The sequence below is a fragment of the Nicotiana attenuata genome, unplaced genomic scaffold (genome assembly GCF_001879085.1).
Source record: "Nicotiana attenuata strain UT unplaced genomic scaffold, NIATTr2, whole genome shotgun sequence".
Lineage (NCBI taxonomy): Eukaryota > Viridiplantae > Streptophyta > Magnoliopsida > Solanales > Solanaceae > Nicotiana > Nicotiana attenuata.
In genome coordinates, this window is record NW_017671314.1 from 4,318 (window position 1) to 31,246 (window position 26,929).

At 39.6% G+C, this 26,929-nt stretch overlaps 1 protein-coding gene across 2 annotated transcripts; it reads left to right on the forward strand.

Moving 5' to 3' along the window:
* Positions 1-1,592: 1,592 nt before the first annotated feature.
* LOC109207497 lies at positions 1,593-11,671 on the forward strand. 2 transcript variants are annotated; one of them, XM_019370430.1, is made up of 9 exons: positions 1,593-1,908; positions 2,013-2,112; positions 2,237-3,525; positions 4,743-6,093; positions 7,385-7,664; positions 9,129-9,236; positions 9,320-9,598; positions 10,550-10,693; positions 11,073-11,671. In XM_019370430.1, exons 3-9 carry the CDS (start codon positions 2,301-2,303, stop codon positions 11,259-11,261), a joined length of 3,576 nt encoding a protein of 1,191 aa, XP_019225975.1. In that variant the 5' UTR covers positions 1,593-1,908; positions 2,013-2,112; positions 2,237-2,300; the 3' UTR covers positions 11,262-11,671. The 2 variants fall into 2 exon arrangements, with proteins under 2 accessions (XP_019225975.1, XP_019225974.1); XM_019370429.1 differs by lacking the exon at positions 2,013-2,112.
* The last annotated feature ends 15,258 nt before the right edge of the window (positions 11,672-26,929 follow it).

The window sequence follows — 26,929 nt, forward strand, 5'->3', positions numbered from 1 at the left end:
GCTAGCTTCGTGAGATTAGAATTCGTTATTTTAGGAACTTTCACTTTTTTTCTTTAGTATTTGTCCAATAACAAAAAACACATTATTTAATAATATTTATTTAATTTTTAAAATTTGTAACAAGCACAAAGAGCGTACCATAAGACTAACATAATAATATATAAATATATACTGTACTTAATTGCACACACTTAAAAGTATGTATCATAAATAAAGACATGAAAGTGACAAGTGCTTAAAAGGCTCCAAAAAAGCCTTTTCTCTTTCGATGGGAACAATCCCACTTCCCAACTAAAATAACAAACAATCTTACATTTTTTATATGTGATTTTAGATCTACCTCATTCCCTTTGAATTTTTTTGATCACCATTGTTTTATATTTACGGATTGACACATCTAGAGGCCAACCTGTGACATAACCAAACTATATATCCCGAACTATCTTCTTCATCTTATTTTCGACACTTCCATCTTTCACATATTCTTTTGAAACATTGAGATTAAATATCCAAATTGTTTAGGTGTAGGCACCACAATCATCCGTCTACATTTGAAAACAATAATATTGGCGGGTGTTGATTGTCGAATGACTTTGGTTTTATGAAGTCAGAATAGAAGTATAGATGAATCGTTTTATAGTTATACAGGAAAAAAATTATAGACAAGTAGTATCAATAGAAACCTTAAATTTAATGACCTATAATTATATTTCATGACATTACATGCCAATAACTCCGAGCAATGATTAATACACCATACATAAGAGGGCGTAGGACCAATTCGACATGAAGCACAAAAAAAGTATTTTTACTTAAAGAACTGATATTAATTTGTAGAGTACTACACGGCAAGTACAAAATCATAATATTCGTAGGATAGTTAATGCCTAACATAGTTACAACCTTATATAGCAAATTCCAAAAGTGCAGCTACCTAGTTTGTATAACAATTTTATTGAAAAAAATTTATGCGAGCTAAAGTTTTAGGTGCAATAGTCAGAGGGGTTTCGGCAGCATAAAGTATATAAGCCTTCCACAAGAACCCATAATTGTGGAATATGTGAATCAGCAGACGAATAAAATTTCATTTACTCCTTCCCTTTATTTTTACTTGTCCACTATATTAAAACTATATTTTCACTTTTACTTATCCACTATACTAAATCAGGAGAAAGATAACCTTTTTTTCCTGTTTTACCTTTATCATTAACTACTCATTCCCCAAATTATTTCCCAAGACTTTTAGAAATGCTATCATTATTATGGGTAAAATTATAACATACATATTTTATTTATTGTTTCTTAAGGGCATAAAAAGTTCAAAGTGGACAAAAAAGTGAATGGAGCGAGAAATATTTTTGAAGTATTGCAGATGCAGCAATTAAACCACTTAGCCGTTGATCATTTTCTGTGAAAATTATGATGAATCAACGGCTAAAAGTTAATGCAACTACCATGCCCATACGGCCATGCTTTTATATATTAAATTCAATTAGTAGATTTTTTTTTTTTTTTTTTGGTTTTGATTTGATAGAATTATTTAATTGGATACACACCAATATGACCCCATGATTTTTGCAGGCCAAGCGAAAGAGAAATTAAACCAAACCCAAACCCGAAAAAATCAGTTCCCCCTCAGAGCAACCCCACCAAACAGCGAACAAAGAAAGAATCACAAATCACAAGAGCTAAGGGGGGGGGGGGGGAAAATAAAAATAAAATAAAATAAAATAAAAAGGGGAGAAATATTCAAAATCAAAACGCTGTCATTTGCTTCGCACCACTATTCAGCTAGGTGTGAAGTTGAATGTGATGTTTGATTACGAAGTATTCTGAGTTTTGTCATTTCTGCCCTTCTGTGGATGCTGCCCATGGAATCAATTAGGTCCTATCGTTCACCTTCGATCTGTGAGTTCTAATTTTCACTCTTTTCAATTCGTCTCTGTTATTCTTTTGGTTGTTTTTTATTTTATATTTTATTATTGCAATTTTTAGTAACTGTTGCTTTCTAGGGTTTGAAAAAGTGAAGATCTTTGAATCGGAGGGTGCGATATCTTGCTAGGGTTTTGGTATTTGATTGCCCAGAGAATGTGGGAAATCCCTAGAAATAAAGTTCGTTTTTGAAATGATTTATTGATTAACGTTTTAATTTTTTTATTGGGATCCGCAAAATAGCAAATTAACTTTTTGGCACAGCATTTTTCATTAATTCTCTTTTGTTTCTTTTGTTTTTCAGGTTTGGCGGAATTTTCATTGTAGTAGTAGAACATTGTGAAATATTTTAGTTCGCCGTTATATAAATGGGGGACTCAAACTCAGTAGATGTAATACTGGAATTTTTACGGAAAAACAAATTTACAAGGGCCGAGGCCGCTTTGCGGGGCGAGCTGAATAATCGTCCTGATCTGAATGGTGTTCTTCAGAAGCTTACCATTGAGGACAAAGAGTTGAGCCAATCATCAGAAGGAGCAAATAGAGGGAAAGCAACCACAGACACTCCGGGGACAACTTTTCGGAGTAGTGAAGATGTTTACAAGGAGACAAGTTCTAGGAGCAGCGGTGAAATATCCAAGGAGCTCATTGTTAAGGAGATAGAGTGTGGCACTGGGAGAAATGGCTCGGACTGCAACTGGAAAAATGTCCAAGAGCAGAAGAAAGTTAATGAATCTGTTGGGACAAGTGACAAAAATTTCAGTTTTGCCAACAGTTCGGAAGATACTATCGATCTGTATTCGTGGAAATACAATCCTGTTAACGGTCCGGTTACTTCGTATCAGAATGACGGTGGAACTACTGGTACCATTGACCTCTCTGGTTTGGTGCGTTCTGGGAAGTCAAAGTTAAATTCTTCCGAGGTCTTTGATAGTAGTAAGACTCATGCAAAATATGAGGAGGATGTCAGCTTTAGTGAAAAGAGAACTTCTTGGCCTGGAAGTACTAGCAAAGACACTGTGGAACCTAAGCATGACAATAGTCGAACTATTGAGCTCAAGGAGGTTGATCACCAAATTAAGCTAAGTGGGGCATGCTCCAAAGATGTAATAATTAATAACCCTTGGTCGAAAAGTGATGAATTTACGCACCCTTCATCTGAGCCTTGGAAAGACTGCACAGTTAAAACTGTTCTCCCATTTCCAAAAGGAGATGTCTCGACAAGTTATGATCATGACATCAGTAGTACTGATAAGAAAGAAGGAAAACGGAGAACAGAGGTTAGTGATGTTAGGGCAGCTATAAAAGAACAAGTGGATGAGGTGGGAAGAGCTTTGTTTCTTGGGAAGACACAAGGAAGTGAACCAAAAGAATTCAGCGGCCTAGGCTTTTCATTTGTTTCTGAAAGCCAGAAAGAAGGATTCCCTAGGTTGCCACCTGTTAGATTGAAATCAGAAGAGAAGTCCTTCAGTATTCCTTGGGAGGAAAAGTTTGAACGAGGTGGACCTGCCTCAAGGATTAGTAACGCTGATGATACATATTTCATAGGTTCATTTCTTGATGTTCCTATTGGACAAGATCTTACTGGTTCAGGTTTGCTTCTTTGATGATCAACTTTAGCTTGTACTTTTAGAGGAAAATAAATTTAGCCTGTGGCGTTCAGCTTGCACTTTAACCTCCAGGTGCCCTGTTCTGGAGCATGTGGTTCTTCCTAACTGATTTGAGTACAGTCCTATTGGCATTATTTTCCCAATGTAGGGTTCTCGTTAGCTTTGCTGAAATCATGGCTTTTCAAAGTCTTGGGACCAGGGGTGGAGCTAGCTTGAAAAATTATATTGTGCAAATAGGATAAAAACTATATATATATATATATATATGTTGAATCCCCTCGACATGAGGGGAAGTTCTTGTAAAGTGGCAAAGGGGGTTCGAAAATTGTTTTAGGTTACACGCTCAAATCCCATGTGTAACGCTTTTGAATGCCCTTGTATAAAATCCTGGGTCTTTTCCTGCTTCAAATGAGTAAATGGAGATCAATATCTTTATCATAGAAGAAATGACAGATGGTGCCAGAATTTCTTGGACCAGAAATTTGTAATCTCAGAATGTTGTGAAGTAATAAAAATATGGCTCCAACAACTGTTTTTTGGTTATCAAAGAAATAGAAAATGCAGTTTAGAGGGTATAAACTTTGCATACAAGTCATCAATCTGGATATGTTTGATAACTGATCATTGTCGCCAACCAATGTATTGTAGAACTGTATCACAAGATAAATGGCATTAACTGTTAAGTCCCCGGGATGCTTTCTTGTTCTCCTATAACCAAAATTAACTAGTTTTAACTGTTGAGTCCGCAGGATGCTTACTTATTCTCCTATAACCAAAAAAAACTAGTATAAAATCCTATGATTGGTGTGTGAGGGAGCAGGCTTCAAAAACAAGTTACGGGATACTTCAAGGGGATAAATCGCTACTTCATAGTCCATAGTATAAATGGTAAAACTTCAAGAAAACGAGTTGTATTATGAACGTACAACTCTGCATGTTTTTGTAATTCATACTTCAAAATAATACAGTTGATATCAGAGTCATGTTTATGCTGGTTATGCGTTCATGTGAAGCATGTAAAACCTGTTCTTTTACTGCCTCCTCAAATAAAGACATTACAGCGGGAGCTTCTAGATATGAACTGTTCATAGACCATTGATTGTCTCTCTTATCATATTTAAGTTTCCATTACAGGTAGTTTCTAGAATCTTCTTGTTCAGGGCTTGTGCAGTAATCATCACTTTTTTTACTGAATGTCAGGTGGGAAAAGGCCAGCAGGAGGTAGTTGGCTGTCTGTAAGTCAAGGCATTGCTGAGGACACTTCTGATCTGGTTTCTGGTTTTGCAACAATTGGTGATGGACTGAGTGAATCTATTGATTACCCCAATGAATATTGGGACTCTGATGAGTATGATGACGATGAGGATGTTGGCTACACAAGACAACCTATAGAAGATGAGGCCTGGTTTTTAGCGCATGAAATTGATTACCCCAGTGATAACGAGAAGGGAACAGGGCATGGGAGTGTTCCAGATCCTCAAAGAGGGCAAAACCGAGAAGAGGATGATGAACAATCTTTTGCAGAAGAGGACTCCTGCTTCTCAGGTGAGCGATATTTCCAATCAAAAGATGTTGATCCAGTTAGGCCCGCAGATGATCACATAGGGCTATCAGTACCTGAAATGTACAGGAGAACTAATGAGAATGATTTGATTGCCCAATATGATGGACAGTTGATGGATGAAGAAGAACTAAGTTTGATGCGAGCAGAGCCAGTTTGGCGGGGCTTTGTTACTCAAACAAATGAACTTGTCATGTTGGGGGATGGTAAAGTCCTGAATGAGTGTGGAAGGCCTCGGCCGGATGATATTTGCATGGACGATGATCAACAGGGTTCAGTTCGGTCTATTGGTGTGGGGATTAACAGTGATACTGCTGATATTGGAAGCGAAGTGCGTGAAAGCTTGGTTGGAGGGAGTAGTGAGGGGGATGCTGATTACTTCCACGATCATGATACCAGTATTGGTGGGTCCAGACACCTACCTCCCATTTCAGATAAGCCTTATTCAGAGAGATCAAAGAGAGAAAAGAAAGCAGCTAAACATAGTTCTGACAAGTTTGTTACTGGGGTTGACAAAGGAAGTTTGGTGCAGAAAATGAATCACTTAGATGGAGGATTCTCATTTCCCCCTCCTAGAGATGGACAGTTAGTTCAAACAAGCTCGAGTAAATCTTTATGGTCAAACAAGTGCAACACTGTTGTCAGTGATGAAGCTGATGATTCTCTGGTGGCAAATGATGACATGCTTGCTCCATGGAGGCGCAAAAGCAGTGAGTCGTCACCTGTCAAGAGCTCAAGAGATGAAAGCAATGCAAATGCTGCAGGATCAGAAAATTCTAGTCCTTCATCTTTTTCAAATTATGGCTATGCTGGCCGAGAGGATGTAAAGAAAGAAGAGGAGACAAAAATAGCCAGTGCAAGAGAAGAAGACGTAGGGGCGTCACTTGAGGATGAGGAAGCGACTGCAGTGCAGGAGCAAGTGAGGCAGATCAAGGCACAGGAAGAGGAATTTGAAACCTTTGATCTTAAGATTGTGCATAGGAAAAACAGGCATGTTCAATCTCCTATTGGCTATTATGATTCACAGTAGGACATAATCCGCTTTAGCTGTTTTTAATACTTTTCCTTTGCAATTGTTCTAGTCAGAGGAAATTGCTAGTTACTTGCAATGAGGATCTTCATATTTCGATGCACTTAGCTGGTTTTTTAACTCATAAACACAAAATATGCTGGTTTTGCATCTATAAACTTAAGCTATAATAAGGCCGAGACTGTTAATTGTGATGCATTTGAAAAAAGCACTGTGTCGCAAAATTGAAGTTCTACCAAGTAAATTGGGAACTTGTCCACAGCTCTATCTAAGGTCAGTAGTTGGTACACTTTCTTTGGGAAGTGGCAGCTGGTCATTCTGGCGAAGGTGTACCTGTGGCGACCCTTTTAATAGTCGAAATTCTGCTTGGATCTTGTTTATGCATGTGGATTTTATATATCCTTATTTAGATGAATCAAACATTTTTGTAACAGAAGAACAAAAAAGAACATCATATGTTGCTCTGAAGATGTAGCTTATATGCACACTTACACATATTATATATATATATCTTTATATTCTTCTTTTAAGGAAGATCAGTTTATTTTATAGCTAAGAGGGAGCTCAAATATACATGCCCTTAAACTAAGTGTAGTAGTCCACCATCCTTGCTAAGATTTCTTGCTGTAAGGGTGCTAGGCATTAGTGCCTACTGAACCTATATTTCATGCTTGACAGTGATCAAGCTTGCTTAATAATTGAAGATGTACTTATTGAAAAAAGGAAAACCCCCCTTTGTCATGGCTATTTCAACAACTGAGTTGCTGAGATTCTGGAACAGAATTGGACAAAGAAAGAAGAAGAATAAGTGGTGGAATTTGGTACCTGCTTGCATTTGGTGGACTATTTGGACAGAATGACTTTGCTGAATCTATTATTAAGATAAAGTCTAAATGTATACTTTAATTTTGCTCATGGTGTATATTGGAACATGTAAATGATGCTGAATCAGTTTTAGGACTCATTTGGATGCACTTGACGAAGGTCTAAATCTGAATCATCCAGATCTCATTCATTAAGTGAATTTGTTTTTTAGATTGAAGTCTTCATGATTCAGATCTCAACCATTTATTTTTTTTACAACAACTTAATGGGTTTGAATAGTTCTGGATGATTAAGACCCATAACAAAATTTTAATATGATTAATATGCTAGCCATTCAAGAATTTCTTTGATGAATTTTCCTCATCTGGTCTAGTTTTATGTTTAGAATTGACGTCTTTGGTTAATTGGATTTGTCTTTTGGATCAGAACTGGCTTTGAGGAGGACAAGAATTTCCATGTCGTTTTAAATTCAGTTTTAGCGGGGAGATATCAAGTTACTGAGTATCTTGGATCTGCTGCATTTAGCAAAGCTATCCAAGCACACGACCTTCACACTGGCATGGATGTTTGTGTAAAGATCATAAAGAACAACAAAGATTTCTTTGACCAGAGTCTTGATGAAATAAAGCTTCTCAAGTATGTCAACAAGCATGATCCTGCTGACAAGTACCATCTACTTCGGTTGTATGATTACTTTTATTATCGAGTAAGTAAACATTTTTTTTTTTTTTTATGAACTAATACTTCATTCATGTGTTGTGACTGCCCTGGTATACAAGTTGTTTACAGTGAGTAAAAACCGACACAAAAACATGATTCTCTACAAAATCTCTGAATCATATAACTCAGATAAAATTATATATATAAAAACAAACAAAAAATTCCCTAATAAGGACAAATTTTTTCCCATAGCTTCAAAAGCTCCCCTATTTCTTTCTCTTCTTTTTTTTTGAAAAAGAGAAAAAAAAAAAAAGATTCAGCATCTTCTTTTTTTTCTTTCTCTTAGAACTCACATTAGTGCTAGAGGAACCACACCCGGGGTTCAGCATCTTCTTTCCGATGTCTGAATGCCCAGCTGAACGTAACATCTTTGAGCGATGCTGGCATCACCCACCTTAGCTTTTCCTACCTTGGTTTTCTGTATTATGTTTTTTTTTTAAGTGCAGATCTTCTGATTCTTCATAAAAAGCCGGAGAATTTCAGATTGTATAAACAGCAAAAGATAAGATTCTGTTCATTTAAATCAGCACAATTACGCTCGATAAAAAAAAATCATCTCAAAGATGGGGCTTGGATATGTACAATTCAAAATCTCAATCCCCCTTTTGTTTTGGGAAGTCAAAGGAGATCTAACAAAGTTCTAAGTCATATACAATCAACATGTTATACCAATACCGAAAAGAACCAACCTATTTAAATGAACATTTGCATAGATTCTAGCCCTTGAAGCACCTCTGTTTTCTTTTCTATTATACCATCCAAAAGATGCGGGCTGGAAAGGTGAATTGTACTTTCCTGTGTTGTTTGATTAAATTTCTATCCGACCAGCCTGCTAGCATGTCACTTACTGTTCTAAGAACTACCCAACCAAGTCCATATAAATTGAAAAACATGTCTTAAAGCTGTTTGGCCACTTTACAGTGTAGCTAAAGATGATTAACATCTTGGTCTTCTGACTCACATATAAAGCATCTATTTTGTATATTGAATCCCCTCCACTGCAGATCAGAATGAGTCAGCCAAGCTCATGGTCTGCAATGCAACAAAATCCAACAAGCTTAGGAGGAGCTTGACTTTTTCCCTAATGAACCTCCAAGGCCACTTACAACTGTGCTTAACAGATGAAAGTAGTTTGTGGCCAGATTTTACATAATTCGTACTGTCCTTCTGGTGTCGCCACTTCAGTTTATCTGGAATTTCTTGAAAATTAACTGCCCCTTCCAAATTCCCTAAAACTGAACCATCCTTGTTACTTCCCAACCTTCAGAAGTCCTTCTAAACGCCAAGTTCCATTGTGTCTGTGATCTATGCTGGGCCACTGTCTTATCTGTTTCGAAAGCAAAGTCATATAAGTAAGGGAACTCCTTTATGTATAATTTTGAATGATAAGCTGAAGAAACTTTTGGACTGTGACTTGTTATTCGGCACTGATCCTTATGTTTGTTATCAGGAGCATTTGTTAATTGTATGTGAACTCTTGAAGGCAAATCTTTATGAATTCCATAAATTTAATAGAGAATCTGGAGGAGAAGTCTACTTTACGATGCCAAGACTGCAGGTTTGTTGCATGGCTATATCCATAAAGATTTTATATCATCGGTGATGCTTCTCTTCTGACTTTAATACTGATCTCTTGTGCAGTCAATCACCATTCAATGTTTGGAGGCTCTTCAGTTTTTGCATGGCCTTGGGCTTATACACTGTGATTTGAAGCCCGAGAACATATTGGTGAAAAGCTACAGTAGATGTGAAGTGAAAGTGATTGATCTGGGAAGCAGTTGTTTTGAAACAGATCATCTTTGTTCCTATGTCCAATCCAGATCCTACCGTGCACCTGAAGTTATTTTGGGACTTCCATATGATAAAAAGATTGATATCTGGTCACTTGGCTGCATCCTAGCGGAACTTTGCACCGGCAATGTAGGTTCCTTCTTTAAGCATTTTCTGATTATTAGCCCTTTATAAGTAATGAAACTATGATTCTGATGTTAGGGATCTTTAACCTGTCATACAAGGCATTACAAGTGTTCGTAAGTATGTGTTCCCTTTTTGTTTCAATCCCTTGCCCTTTTTCCTCGCATTTTTAAGAGTTACAAGAGTTGATTTCCGAGAAATGCGACAGATTACACGATGTTTTGGAGTTAGATTTGGCACCAAAACCATTGGAAACCTTAAGGATCTCTGTCGTGTTCACCCTAATATCTAAGAACGTTTCTGGTGGCGTTTAGCCACCCATCTTCTTTAATGTATTATGTCAAAGTCCCATTCTTTTTTAAAAAGATCAGTATTCGTCCCCATGTTTTACTATACCAGATTACCAGTTGTACTACGATGCATGTACTATGGTTTTTAAATGTGACATTGCTTGTGCTGGGTGACATTCTTTTTAAGTAGAAGGATGAAGCAAACCTATTAAAGTTGCATATGTAGCGCAATTAGATGGAGACAACTCATCTGTTACGAATTAATATTTCGTTCAAGTATATATTCTCTCTGGTAGACGTGGAATATTGGTGACAATTAAATAATGTTTTTGACAGGCAGGAGTAGTCAATCTACCGTAGTATGTGATACTAGTTAGACCCGTGGTAGTTTGCTGAGAGCCAATCCATCTTGAGTTACTAATATGCAACTATCCAATGGACAGAACAAAAGTAAAGCAAAGAGCTAATGACCAATATTCAACTTACTGCTCATACATCCTTCGCTAATAAGTGATCAGAAATGAAGCTTGCAGTTTTCAAGTGTGCTTGTGATGAATACTTGTTTTATTTGATGCTCATACAATGCATACTAGTTACTTTAGTGCATTCTTCTGATTGCAATATTGCTTCAAATGGGAAGTTTTAGAGTTACTTTTCATGTGTGCAGGTACTTTTTCAAAATGACTCTCCAGCCACTTTACTCGCTAGGGTGATCGGTATTATAAGCCCCATTGACCAAGATATGCTTGTCAAAGGACGAGATACTTATAAGTATTTCACCAAAAATCACATGCTGTATGAACGAAATCAGGTAAATTTCCTCTCCTTTGTTGAAAGGGGGGGGGGGGGGGTCTGCGATTTACTACGTCTTAAATCCTCTCTGACAACTTCCCTTCAGAAGATCAAAACCTTTTCTTTTATTAAAGGCCAAGTGTGTCTTGCTACAATTTGACTTGATGAGTAGATGGACAAGTCTGGGACAGCATATAGTACTCTTCCAGAGGCCACTGTGCCTCTTCAAATTCTTTATTCTCTGTATGAGTCGGTGAATGGTGAATTGGACATACACAAAAGATTCTCCCATTATAAGAGGGCTCCACTTGTGTGTTCTCGGTTGTTAATGTTGCTGTCTGTCTGCTGCTTGCTAATATCCATTCTTGATTATCTATTGAATTCGTTTTCTTTTTCAGGAAACAAACAGATTGGAATACTTGATACCGAAAAAGACATCCTTGAGGCATCGGTTACCAATGGGGGATCAAGGATTCATTGACTTCGTGGCTCATCTTCTTGAAGTAAACCCAAAGAAGCGCCCATCTGCCTCAGAGGCTTTAAAGCATCCGTGGTTATCATATCCATACGAGCCAATTTCATCTTGAATTGTGTGACATTTCTTTGGCAACTTAACCTGCTGAAGTTCTGCAATTGCTCCAATTTGGCTGCTCCAGTGATGAAAAAGGAGGGATATGTCAAGGTGGTCCGCATTTCCTTCCATATCACTGAGCTCTGTATTTCTATTTTAACCCAACTGCGTACGTAGTCTTACAAATGTTATGTAACATTAGGGTTTTCTGTCTTGTTTGATGGAAGGGGATGCATGCAGTTTGTACATGATGTGTGTTGATTCTTTTAGGTGTTTAGTGATAGCTTGTGAAATAGCTCTTTATCCAATTTTGGTTGCTTTCCTTCATTTGCTGCAATGTATCAAAATGAAGGAAGATCAGAAACATATTTTCAATGACTCCACATTTTCATCGGATGGTCATAATGCAAGTTCCACTTGGTGAAATCTTTTCCTAAGTCTCTCTCTCTCACACACACACACACACACACACACACACACACATCTCTAAATTCTGCTAAGAATGGTAGATGCTTGGTAAGAGCATCATTGACATTTGGTCGTTTTATCTGAGATTAGCAATAATTTGGAAATTAATATCACAATTGTGTTACAAATGATCTCGGAATTACTTATCCCGGAAAAAAAAATTCAACCACATAGAGAATAAAATAATTTCAAATCTTATCTAGACTAGAGATCATCATACTTATTGTTACATGGCCAATTTTTCACAAACGGCACTGCACGGCAGCAACTTGACTCTCAAGCCACTCAACCTTGTTTTTTCGCACCTAGTTTAGGATTTAGAATTATTTCAGACTTGTAAAACGTAAGCAACATACAGAAGTACGGGTAAAACCCAACCTTTTATTATTCTCACAGAATATACAAAGGACTCTCAATTGGAAGGCTCACATATTGCCTTAGCCAATGAAATTACAAACATATAAAGGAGTTGCCAATGGCACATTACAAGGGGCAGTTACAACAAAAACAAGCATACATTACTTGGCCACGATCAGAATCACTTCCCCACGAAATGAACCCATCTTCATCACTTTAGCCAACTGCCACATGTGCACTGCACATGGCTAACTTCCACAACACATGCACAACACACTTCTTCACAATCACATGTCTTGCACACTTGTTCCAGAGCTTTGCCCACACTTTGTCTTTAGCTTGCCTTGTCTTGTCTTTGGACCATGCCTCGCACATTAGCTTATGACAATGTACTTGTCACAGCTTTGCCGTCCCACTGATCCGCACGCATGCCTTAGCCAAGTGCCATGCACTAACTTAGGCACACTCCCAGCTCCGCACATTGCTCGTCAAAACCCACACAAACCCAGGCCAAAGGGGCAATGTACATGCCCTTGACATTGGTTCTGCCCGGCATCCGTCACGTCTCAACATTAGGGGCTAACACTCATCCATAATAGCAAACGACCCTTAAGTTTATAAGTTCTAAAAACAGGTCATAGAAATGAATTTGAGGTTGAGTATCTAGTGCAATCTTGATCGAAATTCATGTTCACAGAACAATGAGTAATGCATAGTATTTTATTTATTTGATAGTGAATGTTTTCTTGGAAGTTTCTAAACGTAACGTTTGAATAATGAAAATCACAAGGAAGAAAAAGTTGTATCAATCGCTTGTGAGCTCAAATAAACCTAACAGAGAAGTAATCGTTTGTTGGGATAAGCTTATTTGTTAACCTAAAAGGATAAGTTTACTGGTAACCAATTGAAAATCCACATGCGAAGTCTATTGACTTAGCTTCCTAAGTTTCAAGTTTTACATACTGTGTTGACTGCATATAAAACGGAAGACATGAACGTAGAAACCACACCAGATAACCACTCTAAAAGGTCGCTATTTAGAAATTAGTTAGTGTGTCATGAATTTTAGTTTTTCCGTTCAAATTTCCTGGATTGTCCTGAATTTAGGATTTTTTGGTTTAAAAATTCAGGACAAAATAAGTACCCCTAATCTCTAAATAGACTTGCCCCGACATGAACTCTTAGAGTACAACTAAATTTAGACTTTGCAGGATTTAAAGATGAGATATTTTAATATATTTATGCTAGGAGTAAACATTTGACATTAATGTGAATATTTTTATTCATGAAGCCAATTTACGAGTTTCATGTGGTTCTGTGCTTTCTTGATAAGGCTAGTTTTGTAACTCTTTGACAAGCACTAATAAATTGAAGTTTATAATGGCAGAGTTGGATTAGATTGCTAGGGGTATCTCCAAAAAAAAAATACATTACTTACTGGAAGATATCTTAATTGTTAATATCAAAATCAGTTTTTCTGCAGAAGGAGGTTCATTAAACTAGAAGGCTGATAACCAAAAGACTCTATTTGTCTTAATTTGTCCACTTTTGATTTGTTTTGTGGCCATTTTGTAATTCAATTTGGAGTCCTAATCAGTTGGTTTTCTAAGCAGCCATTCAACCTACATATGATATTCTTGTATTAAATAGTTCCTGGTTCAAAGCAACTGTCTTAGCTATAAGAGAAAAGTATAAGAGATCATAAGCATCATATTTAGTTGGCTATGACTATTGTTTCCTGTACACATTCAGTTTTTGAGGAGGAAATTAACCCAATAACTTTTCGCTAGCTTTCGCCGATGTTGGTGAGTGTAGAATTACAAGATTTTAAACTCTATTCTAGTAAAGTAATAACCAGTATCAGAAATGGGAAACATATTCAACAACAACAACAACCCAGTGGAATCCCATAAGTGGGATCTGGGAAGGCTAGTGTATATGCAGACCTTACCCCTCTTCCGAAGGAGTAGAGAGGTTGTTTCTGATAGACTCTCGGCTCACGACGATGGATAGAGACAGTGGAGCAGTAACACCAAAGGAAGCCAGAAAGAAAACACCAGCAACGTAATAACCAGAAAATAGAAACAACAACAACAACAACCCAGTATAATCCCACTTAGTGGGGTCTGGGTAGGGTAGTATGTACACAGATTTTACCCTTACCTTGGGGTAGAGAGGCTGTTTCCAAATAGACCCTCGGCATCCTTCCCTCCAAAAACTTCCCACCTTGCTCTTTGGAAGACTCGAACTCACAACCTCTTTGTTGGAAGTGGAGGTTGCTTACCATCAGAGCAACCCCTCTTGTCTAAAAATAAAAAGAAAAGCAATAACAATGGCGCAATACTACAGACACAGCGGAAGTAATAAGGAGTACACAATAGGAGCCACTAGCATCCTAAGACAAAACAAATGGGAAACAAGTTCCCGAATTTGAAATTTGGAACTGAATTTGACATTAGTTGACATCATATGACTAGCTAATCTTGACTTCCAGCCTCTATTAAGACATAACAAGAACTAATAAAATACAAAATTGAACTGAAACTATCTAATACCTTCAGTAATAAATCGTTTGAGCTCATCTAATGTTGCAATAATAGCTGGCCGATGTTTATCATGGACTGTGTCTAAAAATGTCGTGTGGACACTGGCTAGAGTTGGTTCGAATGAGCAGAGGTAGTCCTTGATCATACAGTCTTTATTTAAAACTTCAGCTTTTTTATACCCATTGATCTCATAATCATACTCGTACAAATACTGATGTCGTATCAGTCGACGACTATCGTCCAGGAAAAGCACTTGTTTGCCGTCAATCCAGATTGGAAAACCATCAAAATAGCCGTCCACATGACCAGTAATGACATTGTCCCAAGTGTGAGTAACTCTCCAATTGCTGCTTACGTAGTCATAAGCAGCAATGACTATGGATTTCTTGAAAATACAAAAAAGGGTAAGTAAACCTTGTGATATCCCTAACCATGTACCAAGCCTGATGTTGAAGGTGGGATGATGATGATTGAAGAAGTCAGGAAGGTCAAGAATCGTAGCCTCTTCTCTCTTTGTATTAAAAGCAAGAACACGACCATCACTTCTGAGCCAATGCAAGGAATCGTTCACGTAAACAGGTTTAATACGGAGAGCCAAATTGCTGAAAATCACCCTAAAATTGAGAAAATTTAAGATTAGAAATCCTAGTATTAAAGTTCTTGTTTAGAACTTTACATTGAACTGCAAGCTTCAAAGACAAATAGGAGATGATTTCCACAACTAAGTCGTCATTCATTTCCATCTTGTTCTTTTTTTCGAGTATAACTGCAAGGTAGAAATCATATATATAACCTAAAACTTCTCTGTCTTCATTGGTATGGACTTAGCAGGACACTATACATTTTCCGTACACAGTTAGGTAACTTTAAAGCCTATTACAAGTATAAAGTTTTAAGTATTTTCACTTTCTAATATTTTAATTATGAATAAGGAAAATAGTAATTAATAGAAGGTAACTTGGACTTTACTTTTATTCTACACAAATTATGACCTTGTTTACCAAAAGTACAAAAATTCCACGTCTTCTCAGTTTTCATCATTAGTCAGTTTTAACTATTACGTATCTTGTTATCTTCAACACCAATTAAGCAACTACGGCTTCTTCTCGTGAGGCACTTTCTTTAGCTTCAAAATTCTCCGGTGTCATCTTTAACATGATCATTGGACATATGAATTTCTAGATACTAAGGGTCGTGGTGGCGCCGGACACCGCTGTCAGGCAAGTCAATTAAAATACTTAATTAAATTTCAATTTTAACAATTTTTGAAAACCAAGATTTTCCTTCAATTTATCTGGTAAAGACAAATCTGTGCAATGTAAATAAAAGAGTGTTTGGAAGTAAATACAAGATACCCAATTAACCATCCCAGAACCCGGTGTCACAAGTGCATGAGCAATTTCTAAGAAATAATATAATACAACGACTGTCCGGAATACGATATTGGACAGAAAATAAATACAGATAACTGAAAGAGACTCTGCTGGCTGCGGGCCGCCTCGAGAAGTGCAGCTCACCTAAGTCTCCGTATCAACCATGCTGCTACGCCCAGTAGGCCACTAGAGTTACATATACCTGTGCAACAAAAATGCACAGAAGTGTAGTATGAGTACGAAAACAACGTGTACTCAATGAGTATCCCGTCTAATCTCGAAGAAGTAGAGACGAGATGGTCGACTTCTACACTTACTAGTGGTCCAATAATGATATACTATCAATGTGAATAATCATGGATTTATTAAGAATGACAGAAATTTCAAGTAAGTCACGAACAGGTGAAAGTTCCTTTTTATATTAAAAGTCTCCGGATTCATAATCCATTAGTTTTCAATTATCTCAAGTCGGGGAGAGCAAATATCAATCTCAAATAATCTCAAGGCAAGCAATACAAGTATGCACAAATCATGCCGAGGTCGTACGACCCGCTCCAACAATATTTAAACTGTGCACTGCCGAGGGTCGAACGACACGAACCATAGATGCATCTATTTAATCTGCTGAGGCATTCGGCCCGTTCTAAAAATAAACACACGGACAGTCGATCAAGAAGTCCACACGGAGTAATTATCCAATGAAAACAAATCCTCTTTTAACCACTTAAGAAAAATGAAGTTTTGTTTGTTTAGAAATTCAATTACTAATTCGATGTGATTTAAGCAATTCAAGCTATCAATAGGGTCACAAATAGTCCAAGTATAACATGCTCTTGGTTCCTAACTACCCGGACAATAGCATAATAGTAGCTACGCACGGACTCTCGTCACCTCGTGCGTACGTAGCCCCCACAATTAGGAGCACATAACTAATTATTTCATCTATGGGGACAATTCCCTCTTACAAGGTTAGAAAGGAGACTCACCTCGCTCCGAAGATCCATAACCGGCCTTCCACGCCCCTTCGAAACTCAAATTGATGCACAACGCTCCAAAACTAGCCAATAGTTATGCAAACCCATTAATATACGATAAACTACTCATATTAATCCAATTTACGATAATTCCTAACCCCGATCGGAAAGTTGACGAAAACGCCCTCGGGCTCACGTGCCCGGATTTCCAAAATTTTCGAAGAATAAGTTTACCCATAGCCTCACGAACTCAAATATATAATTTTCTCTAAATTTCATACCCAAAATCGTGGTCAAAATCCAAGAATACTACTTTTCTAGGTTTTCCCTCAAACCCCAAGTTTTCTACAAATTTCAATGTCTAAATCCATATATAAACCTTGTATTTAACTCAAAACCAGTAGAAATCACTTACCTCATGCTTGGTGATGAAAATGATACTCCAAAGTTGCTCCAAAATCGGCTCCGATGGAAGAAATGAAGTGAAAATGAGCAAAAACCCGATTTTAAAAGAACACTGCCCAGGCGACCCTTCTATGCGATCGCAAACATAGCCCCGCGATCGCATAGGCCAACTCTGCTGCCTCCCTAATTCCTTCTCTGCGTTCGCATGCACGCTCCCGCGTTCGCACAGACCAAACGCATCACAGCCTCCAAACGCACACTGTGCGATCGCGACACCAACCCTGTGATCGCATAAGCCCCAGCCTTCCTCCTCTGCGAGCGCATTGCACCTCCTGCGATCGCATAGGCCAAATTCCAGCTCCCTCAACTCTTGCTCTATGCGATCGCAGACCCTCTCTCGCGATCGCATAGAGTAAAAACCTGCTGCACTTATACCAGAAAACCAGCAATCCTCACAAGGGGAAAATCAATCCGTTGAGCATCCGAAATACGTCCGAGGCCCCCGGGACCCCAACCAATCATACCAACCAGTCCCAAAACACATTGCGGACTTGCTCGAGGCCTCAAATCACATCAAACAACGCTAAAATCATGAATTGGCCTCCAATCCAAGCTTTATGAACTTTAGAATTTCAAACTTCTACTTTCGATGCCGAAACCCGTCAAATCACGTCCGATTGACCTCAAATTTTGCACACAAGTCATATTCGACATTACGAACCTATTCCAACTTCCGGAATCGGATTCCGGCCCCGATATAAAAAAGTCCACTTCCGATCAAACTTCTCAAAAACCTTCAAATTTCTATCTTTAGCCAAATGACTTCAAAATGACCAACGGACCCCCGAATTCACTTCCGATCGCACTCCCAACTCCAGAATCACCATACGGAGCTACTCCCAGACTCGGAATCCCAAACGGACATCGATAACACTGAAATGCACTTCAAGCCAAACTTATGAAATTTCTTCCAAAATGCTAACTTCCACAATAGGCGCCAAAACGCTCCGGGGTTATCCAAAACCCGAAAAGGGCATACGACCAAGTCCGAAATCATCATACGAACCTGCTGGAGCCTTCAGATCCTGATTCCGAGGTTGTTTACTCAAAAATCCAATCTTAGTTAATTCTTTCAACTTTAAGCTTCCGAAATGAGAATTCTCTTTCCAAATCAACTCTGAACTTCCCGAAATTCAATTCCGACCACGCGTACAAGTCATAATACCTGAAATGAAGCTGCTCATGGCCTCAGACTGCTGAACGACGCGCTAGGGCTCAAAACGACCGGTCGGGTCGTTACATTCTCTCCCACTTAAACATACGTTCGTCCTCGAACGTGCTGAGAACTACACTGAAGTAGTCTGAAATCACTGTTTAACACCTCATGCACCTTCCCGTGCTACCACAACTCGGTTGAGCACATTAGCTCGATCAATTCTGAAGATATTTCCTTTTATTCAAGCAAATAAGCCTTAGAGCCCAATTCCAACATCCGGAATTCTATGCTAGGCCTGTTTCCAACATACGCTCATCATATCAATCACTACACGCAGTACCAAGACGTGACTGCATACCTTCGCTGAATTCACACCTTGTACCATTTTACTCATAGGACCACAATAAGATTCTCTGATCAATTTAGTCAAAATTCCACGAATCTGATGCTCCCATTGCACCGCATGACATACATAGGTCTTGTTCTAACTCTTACAATACCGACACGATGGATGAGATGTGTATAAATTCATAACCACTGCCGAAACAACAATTCATTGGGCCTATACTCCTGGCAAGAACTATTACCTCATTCTGAACCAAACAATGGTCTTAGCTCCTTGATATACTTCATATACTCAGATTGCACTGATCTCAAATTCAATGATCTCGTCTCACCCAACACGAACTGCTCCGGCTATAAGCCACCCCGGCCATGATCAAAAGCCTCATATGATGCCACAAAGTGCCAATAGGCTACCAATTAGAATGCGATACAAAAGGAAAACAAACTTTGAAAAGGAAGTTCAATTACCCCGCCCGCGAATCATACAAGCGACGCGGTCAACATACTAATATGAGCTTCCTCAGAAAATAGGAAACAAAACACATGAAAATAGATATGGGGAACTGTACTGAACATCACACTGTTGCGGCGCGCAACCCGATCCAAACAGCATAACCATGGCGGCGTGCCACCCGATCCACACAACATAACCATGGCGGTGTGCCACCCGATCCTCACATAACACTCACATAAGGAGATGCACTTCGAGCTAAATTGCTCATTACAAATAAAATACCGAATTTCGGTCACAAGCACGCTAAGTGCATAATACCATCCCTGAGGGGACATATAGCGGTATAAGCTACAAAACTCAAGCACAACTGAGGTGCGATATACAATCTGAATCTCAAGAGCCATTTTGCTCATATAACATCATTTCTACGCGGATCCTCAACACATAGGCAATTTCTCAAGCCGTCTCACAACTCACACGGCGCAATGTATCACTACATGCAATAGCTGACGACGAAATAACATCCTGACTGCTCTTCCATAGGGAGTGCATTATTGAAATGAACACATCTGCCTTATATAGAGCCCATATTCACATTTGAATTCATCCACAGACCTCAAGATGATTCTGACCGCACTGAACTAGGCTAATAAACTTTCAAAGGTCCATAATAACTCCTCTTTCGCTCATAACACATAAGAACATCCATCATAGTCGGAGAAATCATCCGCAGTCCACAACTCAATAGATCAAGTGCCCTCCAGGCATCAATTCCCAAATCGATGATATCACCACAATCTTCATACTTGGTTTAACTCTTCAATCAATCAAGTGACTACATGCCACACTTGTACAATCTTCCTGTGGGACACACACCCACAACCTACCATAACAAATAACTGGGTCGTACCTCCAAACCACCGGCCGTACTAACGCTGAAAAGCGATCAAGAATCATTAACCAGGACGCAAAGCCCTTTTTACAAAACACCGATCTCAGGTGACGCTGAAGACAATACCAACTTACCTTAAACATCGAAACTTCTTTCCTGCTCATCCGAGCTCGTGACATCCTTGTCAACACCGAACTGCTACCTTGATCTTCACTTCAAATTCCATACCACCCACTGCACCCAACATGCCAATATACGATAGAACTCATTTTTTTTTCATTATAGCTTCGGAACCACTGTTAGATTAACACTTCATCATATAAAACTTTCCACTTTACTCACTTCAGGAAGACCATAGCAATACACAGGTGAATTCTCATGACCGTAGAATATGCAAATCTCTAAGTAGTGGTCTAAACCACCATAGCCCTTCCGGGGTCCACCTCCACATAACAGGCCACAACGGTAGAATACTTTCTGAATAACACTAACTACGGCGGCCGACAAGCCTCGCACGCACCATCACAATTGACTTGCATAACTTGATCACGCTGAAAGAACTGATCATTACCAGCAACATGCCAATTCGACCATGTCTAACCAATCCCTCTTCTTCCAATTTGTCCTTGATTGCCATAGAAACAATGATAACCCCATTCAGCACTTAACACACTCCATCCGCACTCTTCCCGAGTGACCCTGAATCACGAGACCATGCTGTCTCAAATCCCACGAACCATTTCGTACCTCCCAATTGCTACATCGCAAGTCAAAACATCATAGAACATTCTGTCCCTCTTCTCATAGGCTGCTATCAAGCTTGATTCTTAACCGTACCTATAGGCTCGAAATCATTAGGCATCACACTTTATCTTTTTGAATTCACTAGGACCGTTGTTGAGAGCCACCCGCTCTGACTTGGCCTCGAATATAATCAATTCCATAAATCTTCTAGCACATGAATGCCCCATTGGTGAAGCACCTGGCAGAATCACTTCCCTTGGAACCCGCATCTTTACAAAGCACAATCCTGAATCCTTCCCCAAGTCTGAACATGGGCCAATAAGGCCAACGATAGCCCACCTTTAATAATTCCTTTGCTCAAATTACCACTTATGGTCTTTTCCCGTAGCTGAAATAGCCCATCGATATGCTAATAACCAGAAACCTCGCAAGTAGTTAACCATGCAACCCCATCATAGGCGGTGGGACTCTCCCACTTAGCTCGAAGCCACTATTACACAACTCTGGAATTTCCCAGGATTCTTAATCTCCTATTGACATAGCAATCAACCGCTAAAATTCTCGATATCTTACTGTAGAAACCCCCTTTTTATACTCCGAATCATCAACAACATTCGCACGACTGATCCCTTCACTGTATAACTAATAGAATTCTTCGCAGAAGCCTCGCCAACCACGCGACCGCTAAACTGCTCACAGGAATAACCCACCTGTGGAAATCACTCCCCGACATCTCCCAACGCTGCTGCACGGGGTACAATCACTACGACATCAATAACCCATCCTGAGTCCGAGCTCTCTCTCTAGCTGCATGAGTCCATTCACCCCTCGTGGACATCAATTAAACGTGCAGCAACATTCTTCCAATTCAAAGTTATGTTGTATCCTTCTTTATTCAAGCAGCTCCTTCCCGTTATATCAAATCTCCTGCTGCATAATAGCCCATACTTCAAATTAATCTGTAGGCCCAAACCACCAATCACTAAAATTCCCAAATCACTCCATACTCTCCCACTTTGGCGAAACTCACCCCCTTAGTCGACTAGTCGACCTTGGCCTCTTATACTCGGCCTTCTAGAAATTTTAGCCACCGCCTGACACTTCCCACATGTCTTTCCTCATACTTTGCTGCTCAATTGTTGCCTTAAACAAAAATCTATCTTCATGGCACTTGAACCCACAATTGCTGCTAACTTTAAACCTTTCCGAAGATCATCTTTCTCGAACCGTCAACATTAGAAACACTGATTCAATCCTGAACTACCGCACCCCGCGATTTCTGACAGCCGCATATTCAATGTTATTTCACAATATTGCACCCCAAAGGCGAATTTTAGAAGATCATAACACCGGCGAACTTAGTACGTTCAATTAGGACAACGACACCTCATCATAGAAGAAAACTCCACCAGCCTACATCTGACCATTCTTAGTCCGATTACCTTTCCCCCACCGGGAATAAAATACCGAATCTCAATATCATGCACTGAGTAAACTTCCCTTCAAATCATTCACTGCCCCGACACATAGGTAAACATCCTACCATCATATCATACTGTGGAACAATCGCTCATAAGCATCATGGCATCCTGTGCCTAGCCTCGGAGCTCTCAGAAGTACCGCTACTGAGCTAAAACGACAGAATACCCTTCCACAAGGTGACGATAATAGCTCAAACAACCCCCCTCCCCCCCCCCTCCGCAGGGAGAAACATCCCGCACCACATTCGTAGTACCATTACAATCCTTCAATTCTCGATTTATAACCAGCGGTTCGCGTCGCGTAAGATGGAGTAGGAAGGAAACAAGGGTATAAGCCCCAAGGAATCAAATCGCACGATGAGGAATCAAGAAGGGAAGTACTCCTAACAGTCCTGCAGCCTCCCGAGGATAAGTACAGACGTCTCCGTACAGATCCGCGAGACTCTACTAGACTTGCTCATGACTCATGAGACCCTACGAACCTAGTGCTCTGATACCATGTTGTCATGACCCAAAATCCACTAAGGGTCGTAGTGGCGCCGGACACCGCTGTCAGGCAAGCCAACTAAAATACTTAATTAAATTCCAATTTTAACAATTTTTGAAAGCCAAGATTTTCCTTCAATTTATCTGGTAAAAGACAAATATGTGCAATGTAAATAAAAGAGTGTTTGGAAGTAAATACAAGATACCCAATTAATGATCCCAGAACCCGGTGTCACAAGTGCATGAGCAATTTCTAAGAAATAATATAATACAACAACCGTCCGAAATACAATATTGGACAGAAAATAAATACAGATAACTGAAAGAGACTCTGCTGGCTGCGGGCCGCCTCGAGAAGTGCAGCTCACCTAAGTCTTTGTATCAACCATGCTGCTACGCCCAGTAGGCCACTAGAGTTACATATACCTGTGCAACAAAAATGCACAGCAGTGTAGTATGAGTACGAAAACAACGTGGACTCAATAAGTATCCCGTCTAATCTCGAAGAAGTAGAGACGAGATGGTCGACTTTGACACTTACTAGTGGTCCAATAATGATATACTATTAATGTGAATAATCATGGATTTATTAAGAATGACAGAAATTTCAAGTATGTCACGAACAGGTGAAAGTTCCTTTTTATATTAAAAGTCTCCGGAATCATAATCCATTAGTTTTCAATTATCTCAAGTCGGGGAGAGCAAATATCAATCTCAAATAATCTCAAGGCAAGTAATACAAGCATGCACAAATCATACCGAGGTCGTACGACCCGCTCCAACAATATTTAAACAGTGCACTGCCGAGGGTCGAACGACACAAACCATAGATGCATCTATTTAATCTGCCGAGGCATTCGGCCCGTTCCAAAAATAAACACACAGACAGTCGATCAAGAAGTCCACACGGAGTAATTATCCAATGAAAACAAATCCTCTTTTAACCACTTAAGAAAAATGAAGTTTTGTTTGTTTAGAAATTCAATTACTAATTCGATGTGATTTAAGCAATTCAAGCTATCAATAGGGTCACAAATAGTCCAAGTATAGCATGCTCTTGGGTCTTAACTACCCGGACAATAGCATAACAGTAGCTACGCACGGACTCTCGTCACCTCGTGCGTACGTAGCCCCCATAATTAGGAGCACATAACTAATTATTTCACCTATAGGGACAATTCCCTCTTACAAGGTTAGAAAGGAGACTCACCTCGCTCCGAAGATCCATAACCGGCCTTCCACGCCCTTTCGAAACTCAAATTGATGCACAACGCCAAAACTAGCCAATTGTTATGCAAACCCATTAATATACGATACACTACTCATATTAATCCAATTTATAACAATTCCTAACCCCGATCGGAAAGTTGACGAAAACGCCATCGGGCCCACGTGCCCGGATTTCCAAAATTTTCGAAGAATAAGTTTACCCATAGCCTCACGAACTCAAATATATAATTTTCTCTAAATTCCATACCCAAAATCGTGGTCAGAATCCAAGAATATTACTTTTCTAGGTTTTCCCTCAAACCCCAAGTTTTCTACAAATTTCAATGTCTAAATCCATATATAAACCTTGTATTTAACTCAAAACCAGTAGAAATCTCTTACCTCATGCTTGGTGATGAAAATGACACTCCAAAGTTGCTCCAAAATCGGCTCCGATGGAAGAAATGAAATGAAAATGAGCCAAAACCCGATTTTAAAAGAACACTGCCCAGGCGACCCTTCTATGCGATCGCAAACATAGTCCCGAGATCGCATAGGCCAACTCTGCTGCCTCCCTAATTCCTTCTGTGCGTTCGCATGCACGCTCCCGCGTTCGCACAGACCAAACGCATCACAGCCTCAAAACGCACACTGTGCGATCGCGACACCAACCCTGTGATCGCATAAGCCCCAGCCTTCCTCCCCTGCAATCGCATTGCACCTCCTGCGATCGCATAGGCCAAATTCCAGCTCCCTCAACTCTTGCTCTATGCGATCGCAGACCCTCTCTCGCGATCGAAAACCAGCAATCCTCACAAGGCGAAAATCGATCCGTTGAGCATCCAGAACACGCCCGAGGCCCCCGTGACCCCAACCAATCATACCAACCAGTCCCAAAACACATTGCGTACTTGCTCGAGGCCTCAAATCACATCAAACAACGCTAACATCATGAATCGGCCCCCAATCCAAGCTTTATGAACTTTAGAATTTCAAACTTCTACTTTCGATGCCGAAACCCGTCAAATCACGTCCGATTGACCTCAAATTTTGCACACAAGTCATATTCGACATTATGGACCTACTCCAACTTCCGGAATCGAATTCGAACCCCGATATCAAAAAGTCCACTTCCGATCAAACTTCTCAAAAACCTTCAAATTTCTATCTTTAGCCAAATGACTTCCAAATGACCTACGGACCCCCGAATTCACTTCCGATCGCGCTCCTAACTCCAGAATCACCATACGGAGCAACTCCCAGACTCGGGTCCCAAACGGACATCGATAACACTGAAATGCACTTCAAGCCAAACTTATGAAATTTCTTCCAAAATGCTAACTTCCACAATAGGAGCCAAAATGCTCCCGGGTTATTCAAAACCCGAATCGGGCATATGCCCAAGTCCGAAATCATCATACGAACCTGCTGGAGCCTTCAGATCCTGATTCTGAGGCCGTTTACTCAAAAATCCAATCTTAGTTAATTCTTTCAACTTTAAGCTTCCGAAATGAGAATTCTCTTTCCAAATCAACTCTGAACTTCTCGAAATTCAATTCCGACCACGCGTACAAGTCATAATACCTGAAATGAAGCTGCTCATGGCCTCAGACTACTGAACGACACACTAGGACTCAAAACGACCGGTCGGGTCGTTACATAGAGAAGAGGCCCCAAATTGGGAGCATGTGCGAGAAGGGAAAAGAAATAAATTTGGAAATGAAAGTCTCAATTGTATTGACTCAGCAATGTCGTGTATATATAGTACACAATCAAAAGGAAATCTTAACAAAAGAACTAAACTAATCGACTAACTAACTAATGGAAATGTAACCGGCTTAACTAACAAACTAACTGATTGGTACAACTGCTAAAGCTGCAAGTACAACTACTCTAATGCTACAAATACTAAAGCTATAAATAATGTGATACATCTCAACCCCCCCCCCCCCCCCCCAAGTTGGAAGTGAGGTATCACTGCCAACTTGCTAAGAATGCTGGAATGTTTAATCCATGTGAGGGCTTTGGTGAGAATGGATGCAAGCTGATGATTAGTCCCAATGTGATGTAGAGAAATGAGGCCCCCTTGTAGTTTGTTTCGAACAAAATGGCAGTCGACCTCAATGTGCTTCGTTCGTTCGTGGAATACTGCGTTCCTTGCTATGTGAAGTGCTGACTGACTGTCGCAAAACACTGCAATGGGATTGGAGAATGGGACTATGAGTTCCTCAAGTAACCTTTGCAGCCATACTAACTCACCAACTACTTTCCTGAAGGACCTGTATTCTGCTTCTGCTGATGACAAGGAAATGGTTTCCTGCTTCTTTGATTTCCAGATGATAGGGCTATTTCTCAGCAGGACAATGTAGCCAGTGATTGATTTCCTGGAGTCTGGGCAGGATGCCCAGTCAGAGTCACAATATGCTTTTACCATGTAGTCGACATCTTTGGAAAAGAAAATTCCTAGGCTAGGATCAGCCTTCAGGTATCTCAACAGGTGATCAATATGCTGCCTTTAAATGTGGTTCCCTTGGATGTTGCATAAACTGGCTTAGATGCTGAACAATGAAAGATATATCCAATCTTGTGTTGGTTAAAAAGTTCAGTTTCCCAATCAATTTTCTATAACAGCTAGGATCTGATAGGGGAGCTCCTTCCTTTGCTTTTAGTTTCACATTTGGATCAAGAGGTGATGATAAGGAGCTACAACTGAGACAGTCGTATTCTTTTAGGA

Excerpts from the sequence above, each read along its gene's own strand:
- LOC109207497 (XM_019370430.1), top strand. The coding sequence starts at position 2,301 with ATGGGGGACTCAAACTCAGTAGATGTAATACTGGAATTTTTACGGAAA. Across the intron at positions 6,094-7,384 it reads ATTGTGCATAGGAAAAACAG|AACTGGCTTTGAGGAGGACA; the intron begins GCATGTTCAATC and ends CTTTTGGATCAG. Across the intron at positions 10,694-11,072 it reads TGCTGTATGAACGAAATCAG|GAAACAAACAGATTGGAATA; the intron begins GTAAATTTCCTC and ends TTTCTTTTTCAG.